This window comes from Anser brachyrhynchus (genome assembly GCF_964034855.1).
Source record: "Anser brachyrhynchus genome assembly, chromosome: 2".
NCBI lineage: Eukaryota > Metazoa > Chordata > Aves > Anseriformes > Anatidae > Anser > Anser brachyrhynchus.
In genome coordinates this window covers 69549013-69564057 of record NC_137695.1, presented here as the reverse complement: position 1 = coordinate 69564057, position 15045 = coordinate 69549013, and the positions used below count along the sequence as shown (strand labels likewise).

Genomic DNA, 15045 nt, shown 5'->3' with positions numbered 1-15045 from the left:
ATAGTGATTTATTCATACTGGCTGAAAGAAATAAATTCTATATTACTGTTAGTATTTCTGGATATGCTCAAATTTGGCTTTACTGCTGCTTTCTAATCCCCTATGCTACTCTTACAGCACAGTAAACTAGTTTCTGATTCTTGGTAAAATCTAAAATGCTGGAGACACTGTGTAGAGACCTTCTGTGAGAAGCTCCAGAAAGTTTTACGCTAAGGGGTTAGGCTAAGAACTTGACAGAGAACTCACAAATTGTTAGGATTCTCAAAGATCACCAGAACTAGTTTTGGGAAATGAAACCACAAGTCACAATTATAATGCCATGTCTTCCACCACAGGTTGAGAGATCCGAGCCATTTGTGGTTTTAAGTAGATAATACCAAGTATATGAAGTAGAACATACATATATAAGGTAGTCAGAAAAAGTTTGTAAGAAGAGTGAGAAAATTCAAAGAAAATTTATATTTTCTATTCTTTTGATTTATCAACATGTTTTCATTTTTCCATTTGCAGTCCAGTGATATCTAACTCAGTGATATCATCTCTAATTAATATAATTCTTTAGGGCAACCAGAAGTAACATGATTGTATAGCTGTTCTCCCATCACTTTCTCTTAAATAACATCTGGCTCAGTTTCTTCAAATCTTCCTTGGAATGGTTGTATCTTTTGCACAAATTCCAGAACAACTTTCCATTCTTTTCTCTTGTGATCACCTTGTGATTTGCTAACCTTTCCTTCAGGATCCCACAGTTCTGAATCAGGCTATTACTCTTTCCTTCTCAGTTCTCTATATTATTATTATTATTACTTTAACCCAAAATAGCCCATACCCCTGATATTTTTCACCTGTCTTTTGGAAATCAAATTTCCTGAAATGCAATAGCAAAATTTCTATTTGTGTCCACGGGAAAAATTTACTTTGCCACATCAGAAATATCTAATGTAAAGACGATCATATCTATTTGATTCTGTCGAACTGTCTGATATTCTTGTCCAACATTTGGCCTTGTCTCCTTATTCATTCCTAAATATCAGTTTTCTCCAAAAAGAGGCAAACAATCACACTCGGATTAGTACTCAACAATCAGAAAATCATATCAGAAAATACATACAATATTTCAATCAGAAAATACATTAATTGTCCTGTCAGTATATTCACCAGGTATCTGGAGACTCATGAAGCTTCCTCTAAGACAAAACGAAAATGTCACCTCCTTGCACTAAGTGGGTTAAAGCACTTGCTCTTGTCAGCTCAGTGGTTCCTGCAACACCAACGTGTCCAACACCTGTTTTATCTCTGCCATTCCTGATTCCACTAGCAAGGGCAGAATTTTGCCCTCAACTATTCACAAGTAATTAATGCATTATTGAACAGGAATAAATAGATAGCAATTAAATAACAAGTATTAATGACTTATTTATTAACATTAATAGTTGGCCTGAGAGTAATAAATGCAAATTAGTGTAAAGTGGTACCAAAAATTGTGTCGATAATAGGCCCTGAAGTAATATTGTGTGTTCAAGATAATTACAAATATATTTTCCTTTCAAAAAACTACTGAAGAGTAATTTTTTATGGTTTAGTATAATATCATTTTAGAAATAGAAAATTAGCTCTAGTCTCATTAAAATAATTTTGCAGTGCATCAGGCTTTACTTCAAGTGTAGGTTTCACATTATCTTTTTGCCTATAGAGCTTGCATTTTTTTCAGAAACCCTCTCTACATGCAAGACTTTGGGGTCCATGCTTGATATACTAACGCTGTTGTTTCAGCTTAACTGCTTGTATAGCTTCCCTCCTCAGCAGTATTCATATGTAAAAAGTCCTACTGCAAGAAATGGCAGTATATTAAGAGCTAAATCCAGTAAAAATCACTGAGGGACAGATTTCTTTCCTTCTTACGCCTTCCGATAGCAATTCACGTGATAAATAGTTCAGAGACTTTAAACATGAGCAAAATGATGCACTGGATATCATACATCTCTAACAACAAATCCAGCCACCACAGACCCAGTTCAGAAAACCATCCTTGGTCAGAAATTTTTTAACTAGAAATACTTTCTTTTTCTTATTCTGTTATTATTGTCCTCCTACTTGATGGGGCAAAATAAACCCTCACTGGATACCTTGCTCTGAACTCACTTAACCTAGTTCGGGAAACTGGTTGCTTGGTGAGGACAGAGAGACTTTGTCACTTTTGGAACATCTACCAAAAAGAAAAAAGCCAGGCTGAAATCCTGATCTCCCACTGACCAATGGTGAGTTAATGTATTGCTGTCTGCAGTTGGTCCCAATATTCCCAACTCTGGAATTTGACATACAGTTAATATATGCCCATCTCCATAAAGCTCCATAAATATACACATCTGCCTCTCCATCTAGTAAGGCTGAGGGGTGGAGATTCAGGCTTCCCTCTAGTAGAAGGTGCACAGAACACTGTTTCTGCAAATGTTTCTGCCTGCGTTGGCAAGCAGCATTTTTACCTCTTTGCAGCCTGCCTTGTTAAATACATTGTAAATGACTTCTTACAAAATAATCAGGTGTTGTTTCTGTGCTGTGCTGGGCTTTGGTGGCTTTCTCTTTGGTGCATTCCTAACTACTGCATAAATGTGATTGTGGCCATGTAATCTATGTACCTAGAAATATAATTCTTTTTGTTGCTAATGAAGGTCCTACGGCACAAATTTATTAAAGGTATGCTTTTCCATGGGATAATAATTGGGTCAATAATATTAAACTCATAGGCTCATTATTTAATTGCAAGGGCAGATTATGAATACAGCTTCTAAAATGTATTTTAATGAAAAACACTACATCCTGACCTAATCATATCAACCTTATGCTATCTAATTAAGGATGCAAAAAAACATTAGAGTTGCAAAATATTAGTTCCAGCTCCATCAGGCTGCTAGCTGCCCCTTCATGAATATATATATATTTTTACTTTATGATAAATAGTTAATGAGGTAAAAATGACAAAATTTGCATGTAGGCAAATTAGTTTAATAGAGTGATGTCTTCCTGGTCTACAGAAAGTGACCTCTTTCCTATCAAAAGAATGACTAAAAATACTTTGAAATGATGGCATGGACGTCATTCCACCAATGACAAATCACTTCTGTGAACAATATAAAAATTAAAAAATGCAATAACCTTAAATTCTCATCATACTGTAAATGTGTCCTCTGCTGCTGCATTTATCAATTTAATAAAAGGAAATTAAGCATATTATAAAATACCCATTTATGGAGAAATTTTTAATCCAGGGAATAAAAATGAAAAGCACACGGTTAATAGCAAGAAAATACTGCAAAAATGTAGACCTATTTTTTCCAGAAGGTTTGACTGACTATTTACTTGAATGACCTCCATTTAAAATATATTTTTTATATGGAATGATAAAAGATATGACAGTCTCATGCTTCCCTTTATAAAAACCACTCACAGTTAATTTGGTATCTTATTTAAAAATTAACACATTAATAATGCACGCAATAAGACCTGGTGATGTGTCTTCCATACTGATTACTTCGTACAATTAGACACACAAAAAGAAAAGGACAAGATAAATACCTTATGCAAATTCATGGCAGCAAAAAGGGTCTTTCAGAATTTTCAATGTCAAGGAGAATAAAAGACCTGAAAACATAGTTCCTGATCTTGCAGGGAGATGCTCCATGTGGAGAACATATTTCTGGAGTGGAATATATTTTTTGCTACAAAACTAGATTTGCCAAAGAGTTTATGAATCCTGGTTCCATCAAAATAATATAAGCAAAAAATTGGAGCAGACAGGGAAGATTTCACATTTCTGAAGAATATCGTTTCTTTTTTCACAATATTCATACAGATAGCTCAGGAGTTTGGGGCAGTATTTTCCACGCACAAATTTTGCTCATTTTCAGGTAGATCCTATGCCCACAGAAGCAAGTGGAAGAGATCTTACTGCTGTCAAGGAAGCAAACTTCTTCACTCTTTCCCCATTATTCCTTTCTGCTCATATTGTTTGTACTAGTATATCCTGTACAGAACAGGAATGTTCATTATCACAGCCTGGCATTTGGCTAGGGCTGATATAAAGGAAAGGCATGAAACTGGTGCAGATGTAGGCAGAATAAGAATCAGAAATTTGAGGACTTAGGGCAGAGGCAAAAGCATTCATCACCCCACTCTAATTGAAATAAAATATGCACTGCTCCCTGTGCAGCATAGGGGCATCTTCTCTCTGCTCTGACTGCACCCTCCCTGCTACTGGATCTGACTGAGGCTGGGTCCATTTTTAAAGGGTCTCTGGGCAAGGTCAGGTCCCCTTCAATATGGCATTTCATACATGCCAACCTGCACTTTGAGAGCAGAACCACTTACATGTCTATAGCCATAGATCATGTTCCTCAAAATTATGTCCTGAGAACAATGTTACCATGACTTATTTTAGCAATAGACACTCCAGATTTCTTCCAGACAGGCAGAGCCTATCTGTGTACAGAAAAGCAAATTTTGTTTCTACTCTTTTCCATTTCTTTTCACCCCCATCCTCTACTACTTTTGCTTTTTTTTTTTTTTTCACTCAACTGTTTCTGCACTGCTGTAAAAAAACAATATGCTGGTAATATTATTAGAAACACATTAAGTAGTTAAACAAAAGAGTAGTTGTTTGCAGTTGCCTTATCCACCAATACCTTTTCCATATGGTACTGGTAGTCTAGGCATGTAAAATGAAATCCACCATATATTCTTTGTTTAAACTTATTTGACATATAACAAAGGTAGTAGAAACCAACCAATCATATGGCTTTGTTTTGACTTACCACAGAAAGGTGGTTTTTTGTATTTTTTTTGGGGGGGGGGGGAGGAGGGGAGTTTATTTAGCTTACTGGTGTAAAGCAAAAAAGTGCTATGCACATAAAAAGCAGGAATGTCTGAGGCAGGTGGCTGTGGGAGCTCGTTCTCTCATTTAAACCCTTTCCCTCTTTCCCTATTGAAATGCAGCTTGGTGTTCTGCAATTCAGGAAAAAATAAGCTTACTGAGTATCTGCTTTTTCATTCAATTCGTACATTCGCCTTTTTATTTTTCCTTTCAGGGTCCAAACTGTCATCACACACATACACGAAAAAAAAAAAAGTGGAAAATAATTACAGCTGTGTCAGATGTTTATAACAGTGACAACTGAGGCTATATATTTATATAAACTGCTGATCTTTCAGAGGTAGCTATAGTGACTTGAAAAACCTGCAGACCCTAATGTGAAATCACTGGGTTAAAAAAGAAAACAAAACAAACAACTCAGACATGTTTAAGAGGGCTAATTTCCTTCCTAACTGGAATTTGTTCATTTTTACCTTGAAGCAGTAGAGTTACTGAACAAAGCATTGTGCTCAGAGGCACAGACATATAAATCCAATTGATGAGCACTTTAATTATTGTCCAAGAGCTGTTTCATATGATAGTCCTATGGGAATTAACAATGCCAATCCAAAGTTGGAGAACAAGAGAGAACATGTGCCTTGCAGGTTACTGACCCTGTTTCTTCTGGTATTTTCAATTCTCTGAAAGCCATTAAGATCAGAAGTCATATTTGTGGTTGGGAACACCAACACTGGACACTTTGCAAACACAGGTATAAATATATCTCCTGCATATCACAGTTTAAAGTCTGTATATAGGACTAGAGGTTAGTGTCCTAATGGAAAAACAGAGTTGTTTTGATAACCAAAGTAGTGCAGACCAACTCAGACCTTTCTTACCTCCCACTGCACAGTTCCAACTCAGCCCACTCTTCTGGGCAGCCCTGGCAAGAAAAGGCCAGGAAGGACAGTGGCTGTCACTCCTCCTGACTCACTGAACTCATGCCCCTCCTCTGGGCGGCCCCATCCATGCCCTTGCTTGGGGTAGACCTGACTTGTCTATGGGGCTTCCCAGCTTGCTCAGGTGGTTAAGAACTTCTCTGGGATGATGCTGACATTTAAACATACAGCAAGTCTCTATGACTCAGTCGGAAATCACCAGATGGCATAAATAATCTTTGCTGTCACTGATGCTGTTAAGCCTTTGGATACTAACCAGATTGTAATCCCTCAGGATGTTCAGGCAATGCACATACAACCTTCTCACAAAAATCTCCTGAACATGCTTCTTAGCTTCTCCATCCAAAAAAAAAAAAAAAAGCCCCTAGGAATCATTTTCTTGTATATCTATGTCCTTTCAGGTAATATCCAGGAATACTAAGCATTAATTTGGACTAGTGCATCACAGACTCTTCTTGAACACACTTTGCCACTCACCATCCGTCTTTCACCTTTGATTCCTCTCCACTGCTCAGCTCTTTTCATAATGTAGCTCAGCTCCTGACTGGAAATCTCTAAATCCAGTGGAACGAAGAATGCACCTTCTTCACCATGAATGCGTTGAAATAGATCCAACAGCCACCCTTCATTATGTAGCCTAAAGACAGAAGTGACACACTTTTCTTTTTCCTTTTTTTTTTTTTTTTCCTTAAGGAATAAGAAGCTTCTATCCCACAGGTTCTCCAACATACAACTCCCTCCCATCCAAATCTCTGAACACTTTACAACACCTGAGTCAAATCACATAACTCTAAGCAGCAATTTATTTTAGTTATTACAAGATACTGACTTTCAAAGGAGGTCATGATCTTCAGAAGTGTCCAATGTCTGTTCTCAGCTTTGGGCTGGGTAACTAGCCCTAGTGCTAACATGTAGTACCTCCACTTAGGCATGAGTGGAAGTCCTGTTGTGCCAGAGTTTAATAATGGGCAAACCACATCATATGGAGAAGGAACTACTCGTGATTTTTTCAACGCCAAACCTGAAGTCTGTACAATCTAAACTTCTCTTGATGTTAGAAAAGTTCATTTCATTTGTTGGTTTTGTTTTCCTATGACATTTCTGTGCTGTGGTAGGGAACTGAATAAGCACTACACAGTAAAATTCTCTACCACAAGAAAGGCTTGCTGTGTGGTATTTCTTAATGTAGGTGAAACCAAGAAATATTGTGAGGCTTTTGGAAAAGCCTAGTGCCTCATTTTCAGCCTTAGATGAACTTTAAAACTTAAAAACACCGTTGTTAAATTGAAATGGAACCTCTTTCTCATTCTACTATTATTCCAAAACCAGGGTCTCAGAAAAAAAAGAAAAAAAAAATCTGAAAATGTGGAATCTCAATATCTCAATCTTGGATACTGAACTGAGGTCTTTCCTTTTGTACCCTCTTCCAAGCTCATATTTTATTACTCTTCAGTCATTGCTTGGTGCCAATCTCAGCTTTTCCATCCTTCACAGAGACTGGCTGGGTAGTCATGAGAAGCACAGGGATTTCTGTGTGGCTTTGCAACCAACAAAAAGCCCAGATTTCTGTGGTGCTGCACAGGTGTTTTCATTCATTGGCAGGTGGAAATGAGCACAGGCACAGATTCTTTAACCCCCTGAACTCTTATCCTTTTCATGTGCAGCAACACTAGAAGCAGTTTTGTGGCTGATCCTTATTCTTGGGTGTTGTGTTGGCATGTATTTGCTAAGCAATGGGTAGGTGGAGGGAAGCAGACTGATCAACCAAATCAGAATAAAGTTCACATTTACACTAGCTCTACATCTCACCTTACAGCGCACACAGGAATTGCAGTGAAGCACACTCAGTAAACTGTTTAGTACAATTTTGCACCAAACTGAGATTTAGTATGGAACAGAAATAAGGAGAGGCACCAAAAGGCAGTTTTTCAACTTGATCTCAGGAGGAGCTTTAGCTTTAACTTCCAAGGTGAATATGTACCTTAGGGTCAAGCTCTATATCCAGGAATTTCTGCAGTTGAGTAGCTATTCCAATACTGAAATCTGGCAGCTGAGCTCACCATCAGATTAGGGGTTTATATCTCCTGCTTTGCTGCAAAGGGTTTCTATGTACATTTTTTTAAAACCCTCCCTTTTTGAAACATTCATTTTTGAAGGTGTAGCCATAAATTTACTGTAGTTTCCTAGATGTCAGCTTGGGATTCCCTTATCCAAACAGGAGACTGGACAGAAAACAACGTAATTGAGATGTAGCTAATCCTGGGAATATAAACTGAGTATCAGGAAATAATAGAAGAAAATCCAAAGAATGGAATGCAAATCAATGCTGAGGTAGGGAAGAGTACTAAGGCATCTTAAAACACATTATGGAATAGAAGTTTTTTTAAAATATAATTAATACCTTTCACAGCATAATTTTGCATATTCCACAGCCTCTTCAAATAAAAGTTTTTCTCTTACTCTTTGTATCTACATTAGATGTTTATTTTACAACAGACACATTTTTGCAAATATTGACTCATACTTTAGTAATATCTTGAGCTTAGTTGAAAAACTTGTAATCAAGCTGGTGGGCTTTCTGGCCGCCTACTCATCTCAAAACAGTGATATTTTATGCTGTTTGTCTTTGAAATTCCAGGTCAGCGATTTCAATAACTTGCCACTTATCTTGCTAAACAAGAACAAGACCTTGCCATTTATTTAAGCTCACTTAATGTAACATTCTTATTTTAAATGAAGCAAAATTTAATGCAGTTAAATTACTGCCTATTTGCTGCCATAAACATTTTCTATATGAAGATTTTAAGTGCATGGTTATAAACAATATAATTAACTTTGAATTAATTAGGAATCATGAAGCCTGTCTTCCAGCGTTGTTCCTTTTGCCCAAATATACTCAGCCTGCTTCTGTTACCTGCTTGTATTTCTTTTCTTTGGCAGGAAAACTAATAAAACACTTCTTGCATCTTAACTTGGCTTCTATAAGTATAATAGGAATAATTTCTATTGCTAATGCAATAAAGAGCAAATCAAAACTCAGATGCTATTGCCTAGAGATATGAGATGCAATATAATATCTACAAGTTCATTTATTTGTCACAAAGAAGATCAAAAAACATTGAAATGGCTTTCTATCCAAAGTCAGATCAAAAAATGGACTTCTCAAAAATTTACACAAACCAAAAACTGAATGGTAGATTGCTTATAACAATATATTATGTCTTTATTTGAGACTTTCTCACGTTTTTTTGAAAACATCTGTAAAAAAAATCATTTTGCTTTTAATATTGAAAAATGTAGAATTTTGAAGCTTTTTTTAAAAAAAAAAAAAGATAAATTAAATACCAGGAAATTTAGACATAAACCCTTTCCAGCAGACACTTTTAGATAAGATGGGTCTGGATTTTCTCACAGTGCAGGAAACATTTCACCAACAAATTCCTGACTGTTTCTACTGTCTAGTGGAATTAAAATGAAGGAATTGTAACCAGTGCCACTACATTTTTTCAAAAAGTAATGAGCATATCTCTCCATGCTACAGGTACTACAGACTCCCAAGTCACCCAAGGGGAGACAGTTTTAATGAGGTATGTTGTTTTATAAAGATGCAAATAGATGCCTACTGCTGTTTATCCCCTTCCAATGAGTTGTCCATCAGTGCTGCCACAAGGCTTTCCAGCTCTGTCAGAAACAGGTACTTCCCCTACTTTCTTTGGTGTTCTGGTGGGTTCACTGTTCTTCTCATTTTTTTACACTGAAACAATTTTATACTTTTACATATTTTATATAAATTATAAATAATTTAATATAAATATAAATATTATATTATTTATACAATATATAATATACAATACATAACATATATTTATTTATATATTATATAAATATATATATTATATTATTATTATATTTTTATACTTTTAATACTTTTTATATTTTTTTATACTGAACAATTCTGCTAAATGGCAAATAAGTGAGTAATTCCAAACAATGGCACCCAAGGGACAAAGTCTTTCCTGTGGACCAATGTCTGAGGACACAAAAGACATCACTCAACACTTAGAAGAAGCATACTTCTGGGATATAACAGCTGAGGACTATTCACACAAAGGGATGTCTTGTTTACAATACCCTTTTATCTTAGAAACAAATGCCATTATATCAATATTAAGGGAACAGAGTTAAAGTTATGAATTGCGGAGATGTTTTCCCTAAAGATATTTGAAAAATGTTTTAATGCTATCATTAGTGGACTGTGTGTTGCTTAAGTATCCTAGGTAGGTCCAAAGTTCCCATCTTGTTGAGGTATGGACTGATGAGGAAAAGAAAGTTTATCCAATCTCAGAAGCTCACGGTATAACTTCACTCTTCACAGACTCCAGTATTCAAAATGTTTGTTTTTGTTATCAGGCAAAGAACTTCAAAGACCTTATGCACAGTAACAGATTTTGTTATCTTTCCTTTGTTTTGGTATTTTGCTATGAATCATTTTTAAAATGTGTTGTACTAAGACAACATTTTTCCCCAAGTAACATTCTTCCCCGACCCCTTTACTGGAAAACATTATGGGAAAATTGATCCAGAAGGAAAGAAACCTTTGATGATCTTGCACCTGTTCCCCAGACAATGAAGATGTTGGTAATATTCTCATAAAAAACCTGCCTTACAAATGTTTTAATTTAAATTAATTTTCCTGAGTAATAAATGACAGCAGCTAAAACTTATGAAGCTATTCAAAACTATTAAGTCAATGATTAAGAAGGCATTAACATCTCAGAAACTAATTAACTAGGCTACCAGTACATTGGAGTTGTGTACAGCTTCCAGGAATATAGGAGCTTTGAAATGCTATGCAGAAATGTAGATTGCCATTTATCTTTTTCTGCCTGCTGCAATGGAGTTTGTGCAAAGGAGACTGAAGGATGATTCTGTCAGATGGAGGGAGTATGCTGAGCTTTGCTATTCTTATACCTGCCTAGACATTGCCTTTGCATACAGTTTTTTATTGGTGCTTATTCAGTGTTCATTGCTGAAGTGAATCAAATGCCAGTACAACATTCATACTGCATTATGGATGAATTGTTCAGAAAAAAAACAACACTTTTTAAGGCAATATATTAGATAACCAATCTCATTTATTTCCAGTGTCCCGCACCTGTCCCTTTTGCCTGTACAGTTAATGGTGCCAGCCAGACGGGTGGTAGGAAAGTCAGACGGTCAAATTTCATGATGAACTGAAGACTAGCAATACTGATAATATGAAAAAGTCATGGAAAAATGAGTTGGAATAAGTCACATCTGTGCCAGGAGTTGGACTTGATGATCCTTATGGGTCCCTTTCAACTCGGGATATTCTATGATTCTATGATTCTATGATTCTACATCATGAACTGTGTTTAAGCCTCAGTCACATCAAGCCAAAAATCTTGTCATCTAAAGGCTATAAGACTGGGGGCCACTGCAGACTCAGAGAGAGATTTTGCACTTTATACCATATGTAACTTTATGACTTTTTCCTATTTCTCACAAAAACCCTACTTGGAAGTCTAAAGATAAGGTCTTCCAAAGTACCTAAATGCAAGTACACATACTTTAAAGTTTAAACTGTGAAAATAGACACCACTGTTGGAAGCCAATGGAACAGAGGCTCATAGACGTAATGAAAACTCATGATACCAATTGTATCCCTTTTGTGGAATGGCTGCCTCTTTGACTCACTGTGGCCACAGGAGCCAACACCTCCTTGATTGTCTGCAATTTTGGGTTCTGGACATGTGTCATCGAAACATCTTTTCTGATATCACCTTATTTTATCTTACAAGAGAAGGAGCTTGTGCCTAAATTCCTAAGCGAATAATGAAACTAAGAGACATACCTTAGAAAGTAAAGGTACAGCACTGTCGAGGAAATGATGAACAGGACTGTGTAAAGCATCACAGTGATTAGTGCTCCGAGAATCCCCGACTCTTCTGTTCTTAGAAAGACCCAGTAGAGCTTTGCAGCATCAGCAATGGGTTTCTCTACACTGTTCGCAAGTCGCTGCCATGGGGGAAAAAAGATTGACATAAGCAAACACCAAACTTAATTAGCCTATATACCTACAGACATAAAAGAACCTGAATTTCTTCATAAGTGTTAACTGTAATCTGTGGTTCACACATCTTGAAACTAGGAGTCTGTGACACAAAGTTTGAAATTAACCATGAGATGTTTAACTTACATAGATGACTTTCTGGCTTATTTTAGTACCATTGAAATCTACACTACAGATGTGGCTCATGGAACACATGAGCCACATGCTCATGGAGAGGAAGGCTGAAATTTGCCTTATTTCAATGACCAGAGGAATAATATTGAATGATTTATGCTGCTGTTGCTGGGAGTGCTGAGTGAGCAGAAAAAACTTGAGCCAGTGCACAATTCCAAACTGACCAGTCTCAAAATAAGGTGTCCTTGTTGCAAGAAAAATACTGGTTCCTATCAGACTCATCAAGATACCCATATATCATTCTGAACGTGTACACTTTGGATGGTATATATGCTCCAACTCCCAATTTCAAAACAAGTCAGTGTTTGGTGCTACTGTTGGAAAGCAAAACCAACCATAATGTTATCTGAAAAGCTCAGTGGAAGTATCACCATGTCTGCATGTGTTGCTAGCTGATACCTAGTATAGCTTTTCCACTAGCCTTACAAACAACATCATCAGTCAAAGAAGGTAGTGGATTCACCAAGCATCACTGAGACCCAATGAGGTAAGAAAAAGTGGAGAAAGCAACTCCAAGGAGATCAACAGGGTATACCAGCAGAGTTTTAAGTTTTGCCCAAAGAGGTTGACCTTCTTTAAGTGCAAAAGAGACAAGTTCCCCCTTATAAAGCAGTATGTCAATTTATGTACATGCATTACCATGTCTGCCTGGAATGTTTTAAGTCAGAAAATGAGATATTGCCCTCAGACCCCACTCTTAGCATCCAGTCAGTCCCATGTGAGAAGCCACAAAGAACAGCCTGTAACTCTGAAGAAGCAACAAGCATAAACATTATTTTATGGTGCAACCCTCTTACTCAATTTCATTCCTTCCTGAGAAGAAACAGAGACACAGTGAAACCAGTACTACTGAAGAGATCTGACTATACTATACTCCCACTGCTGTGGTGGAGTTAAAGATACCTTTTAATTGTACAAAGTAGCAGCTGTAAGTTGCGTCATTAATAGATTCTCCAAAGATACATAACCATTATATATCCTAGTTAGCTATGCAATTAATACTTTTTGTTCAATTGCTCTGTATCAAAATAAACATAAATAACTATTTTCCTTCTACTGTGGATAAAATAAATCTCTAACATAATAAATCTCAGTAAGGAATTAATATTCATAGAATAAAAATTGTAATGTAATTGGGAATAATGCACTTAGTGTATTTTAACACTGATTCACAAAGAGTCCTGAGGGTTTTGCAGCACACTATGTTTCGATATACTTCCAGTAAAATGTGGGAACAGATTTTCCAAAAAATCTATGTGATTTCCTCCCCCCTTGTTTTTTTCCATATCTAGTTCTTAAGAACTAGCTACTGTATTGACATATTATTGCCCTCTGCTGGATCGATTTAGAAGAATTCAACTACTTGAATCAGAGGTCTACTTCTCAGAGCTAAAATAAATTCTTCTATTCACTTTTTTCTTTTTAAAGTGACACAGTGAGAGCAGTATTCAAGCTGAATCCTATTAACATGTTCTGCAAGGACATGTGAAACTGCACCACCAAAAAACCCATTATTTATCTTTCAGAGAGGGAGTTGGTGACCTTTGAGCTTCAGGAAACCTGCATCTTCTGGAACAACTTGCCTGGACTAATCCTTAGGAGAGTCAAAACTTTCTCCCTATTTTTGGCTGACATGCATAGTAAAGGAGTGACATTTACAAGTCCTGTGATGAGCTGTACAAAGAATAAAATTCTTGACTATACTTTTGTTCTGTCTCCACCCTTTGCAACACTGCCAGGTTTCTATAATGGAAATTACAGGTCGTGGGAGACCAGCAATGACATATAGAGACTAGTCACTAATTTAGATCTGCCAGTATTCTTTTTTTAAAAAATAATAGTAAAAAAAAAAAAAAACCTCTTGGTTCTATCTCCCTGTTTTACTCGCTCTTGTTGCATTAGAAGTTGGCTGCCTCCATCCCTTTCTTACCAAACAGACTGTCTACTAAAGAAAACCCTCTGCAGAGCACTCATGTTTCGATATCCCTCCAGAGAAGCAAAATTATGAATGGCAAATAAGGATACGTTTCTTTCTTATCCAAGCAGTTCTTTCTGGCAAGAGAAAAAAAATGGCATGGGGAAGTGTATCTCCCTATCAATTTCTTTCTACCTATGCAGTTGTGACAGTCCTGTGCTCTTCAAAGAGACAATCCAAGAAAGGTGTCTTAATTTTAAATTGTTTAAATAGCATTCATCAATATCTGTCTTCTGTACTTGTCACATCACACAATGATGGTCATATGAGCACTTCAGTCCCTAATGTTTTTTTACGATGACAAATATCCATGTTGCTAGAGAGGTGCTACTGTGCATTTTACAAGCTATACAAAGTGAGTGGTCCCAGGAAAACTCTGGCAGAACTCAAACTGAATTCATCACAGTCATAGGCAAGTTTCTTACCCCTTGAATGATCCTTCTGCAAAACAAGCCTGGATTCACACATTTGACACAGTATCTCACATTAAGAGCTGAAATCCCCCAAACATTCAAATATTAACTAGTCTTCCCTTAATAATAATTTAAAAAAAATAGTAAGCAACAAAACCTTTGTCCCCAAGGCTCTCTGTCATCTTTCATAAGTATTAAATCCATTTAGGATGGTAAAACATATTCTAGCACTAAAATAACTCATATTACTACAGCACAACATTCAAAAAGGCTTGATCTGAAATCGATTGGCAAGTAAATCTGAAATAGCTGCTGAAAGAATGCCAGGAGAAAAAAAATCATGAAGGGAATACCAAAAACACGTGTAAGAGACAGTTTCATTTTGGAAAGGATGCACATAGTATATAGTGTAATATTTGAACAAAGGAGTTTCTATCAATGATAGTCTCAGTGGGTAAAATTGCCAAATTTTCAGTACGAAGTACAGAGGGGGGTGTGCACTGTAATGAAAACTTACCTTATTCATATCTCACATTTCCCTCTGACCAAGCAAACAAGCTCTATTTGAAATTGGTAACAAAGCC

The 15045-nt window shown here is 36.5% G+C and overlaps 1 protein-coding gene across 1 annotated transcript in view; it reads right to left on the bottom strand.

Moving 5' to 3' along the window:
• The window catches only part of LOC308189328 (uncharacterized protein), a 301527-nt gene that overhangs the window by 48557 nt on the left and 237925 nt on the right, over positions 1-15045 (bottom strand). The window contains exons 19-20 of the mRNA XM_080579258.1: positions 11681-11844; positions 6283-6442 (exon numbers count right to left, since the gene is read on the bottom strand). Of these exons, the coding sequence (XP_080435384.1) occupies positions 6283-6442; positions 11681-11844 (324 nt within the window). The remainder of the gene's footprint in view (positions 1-6282; positions 6443-11680; positions 11845-15045) is intronic.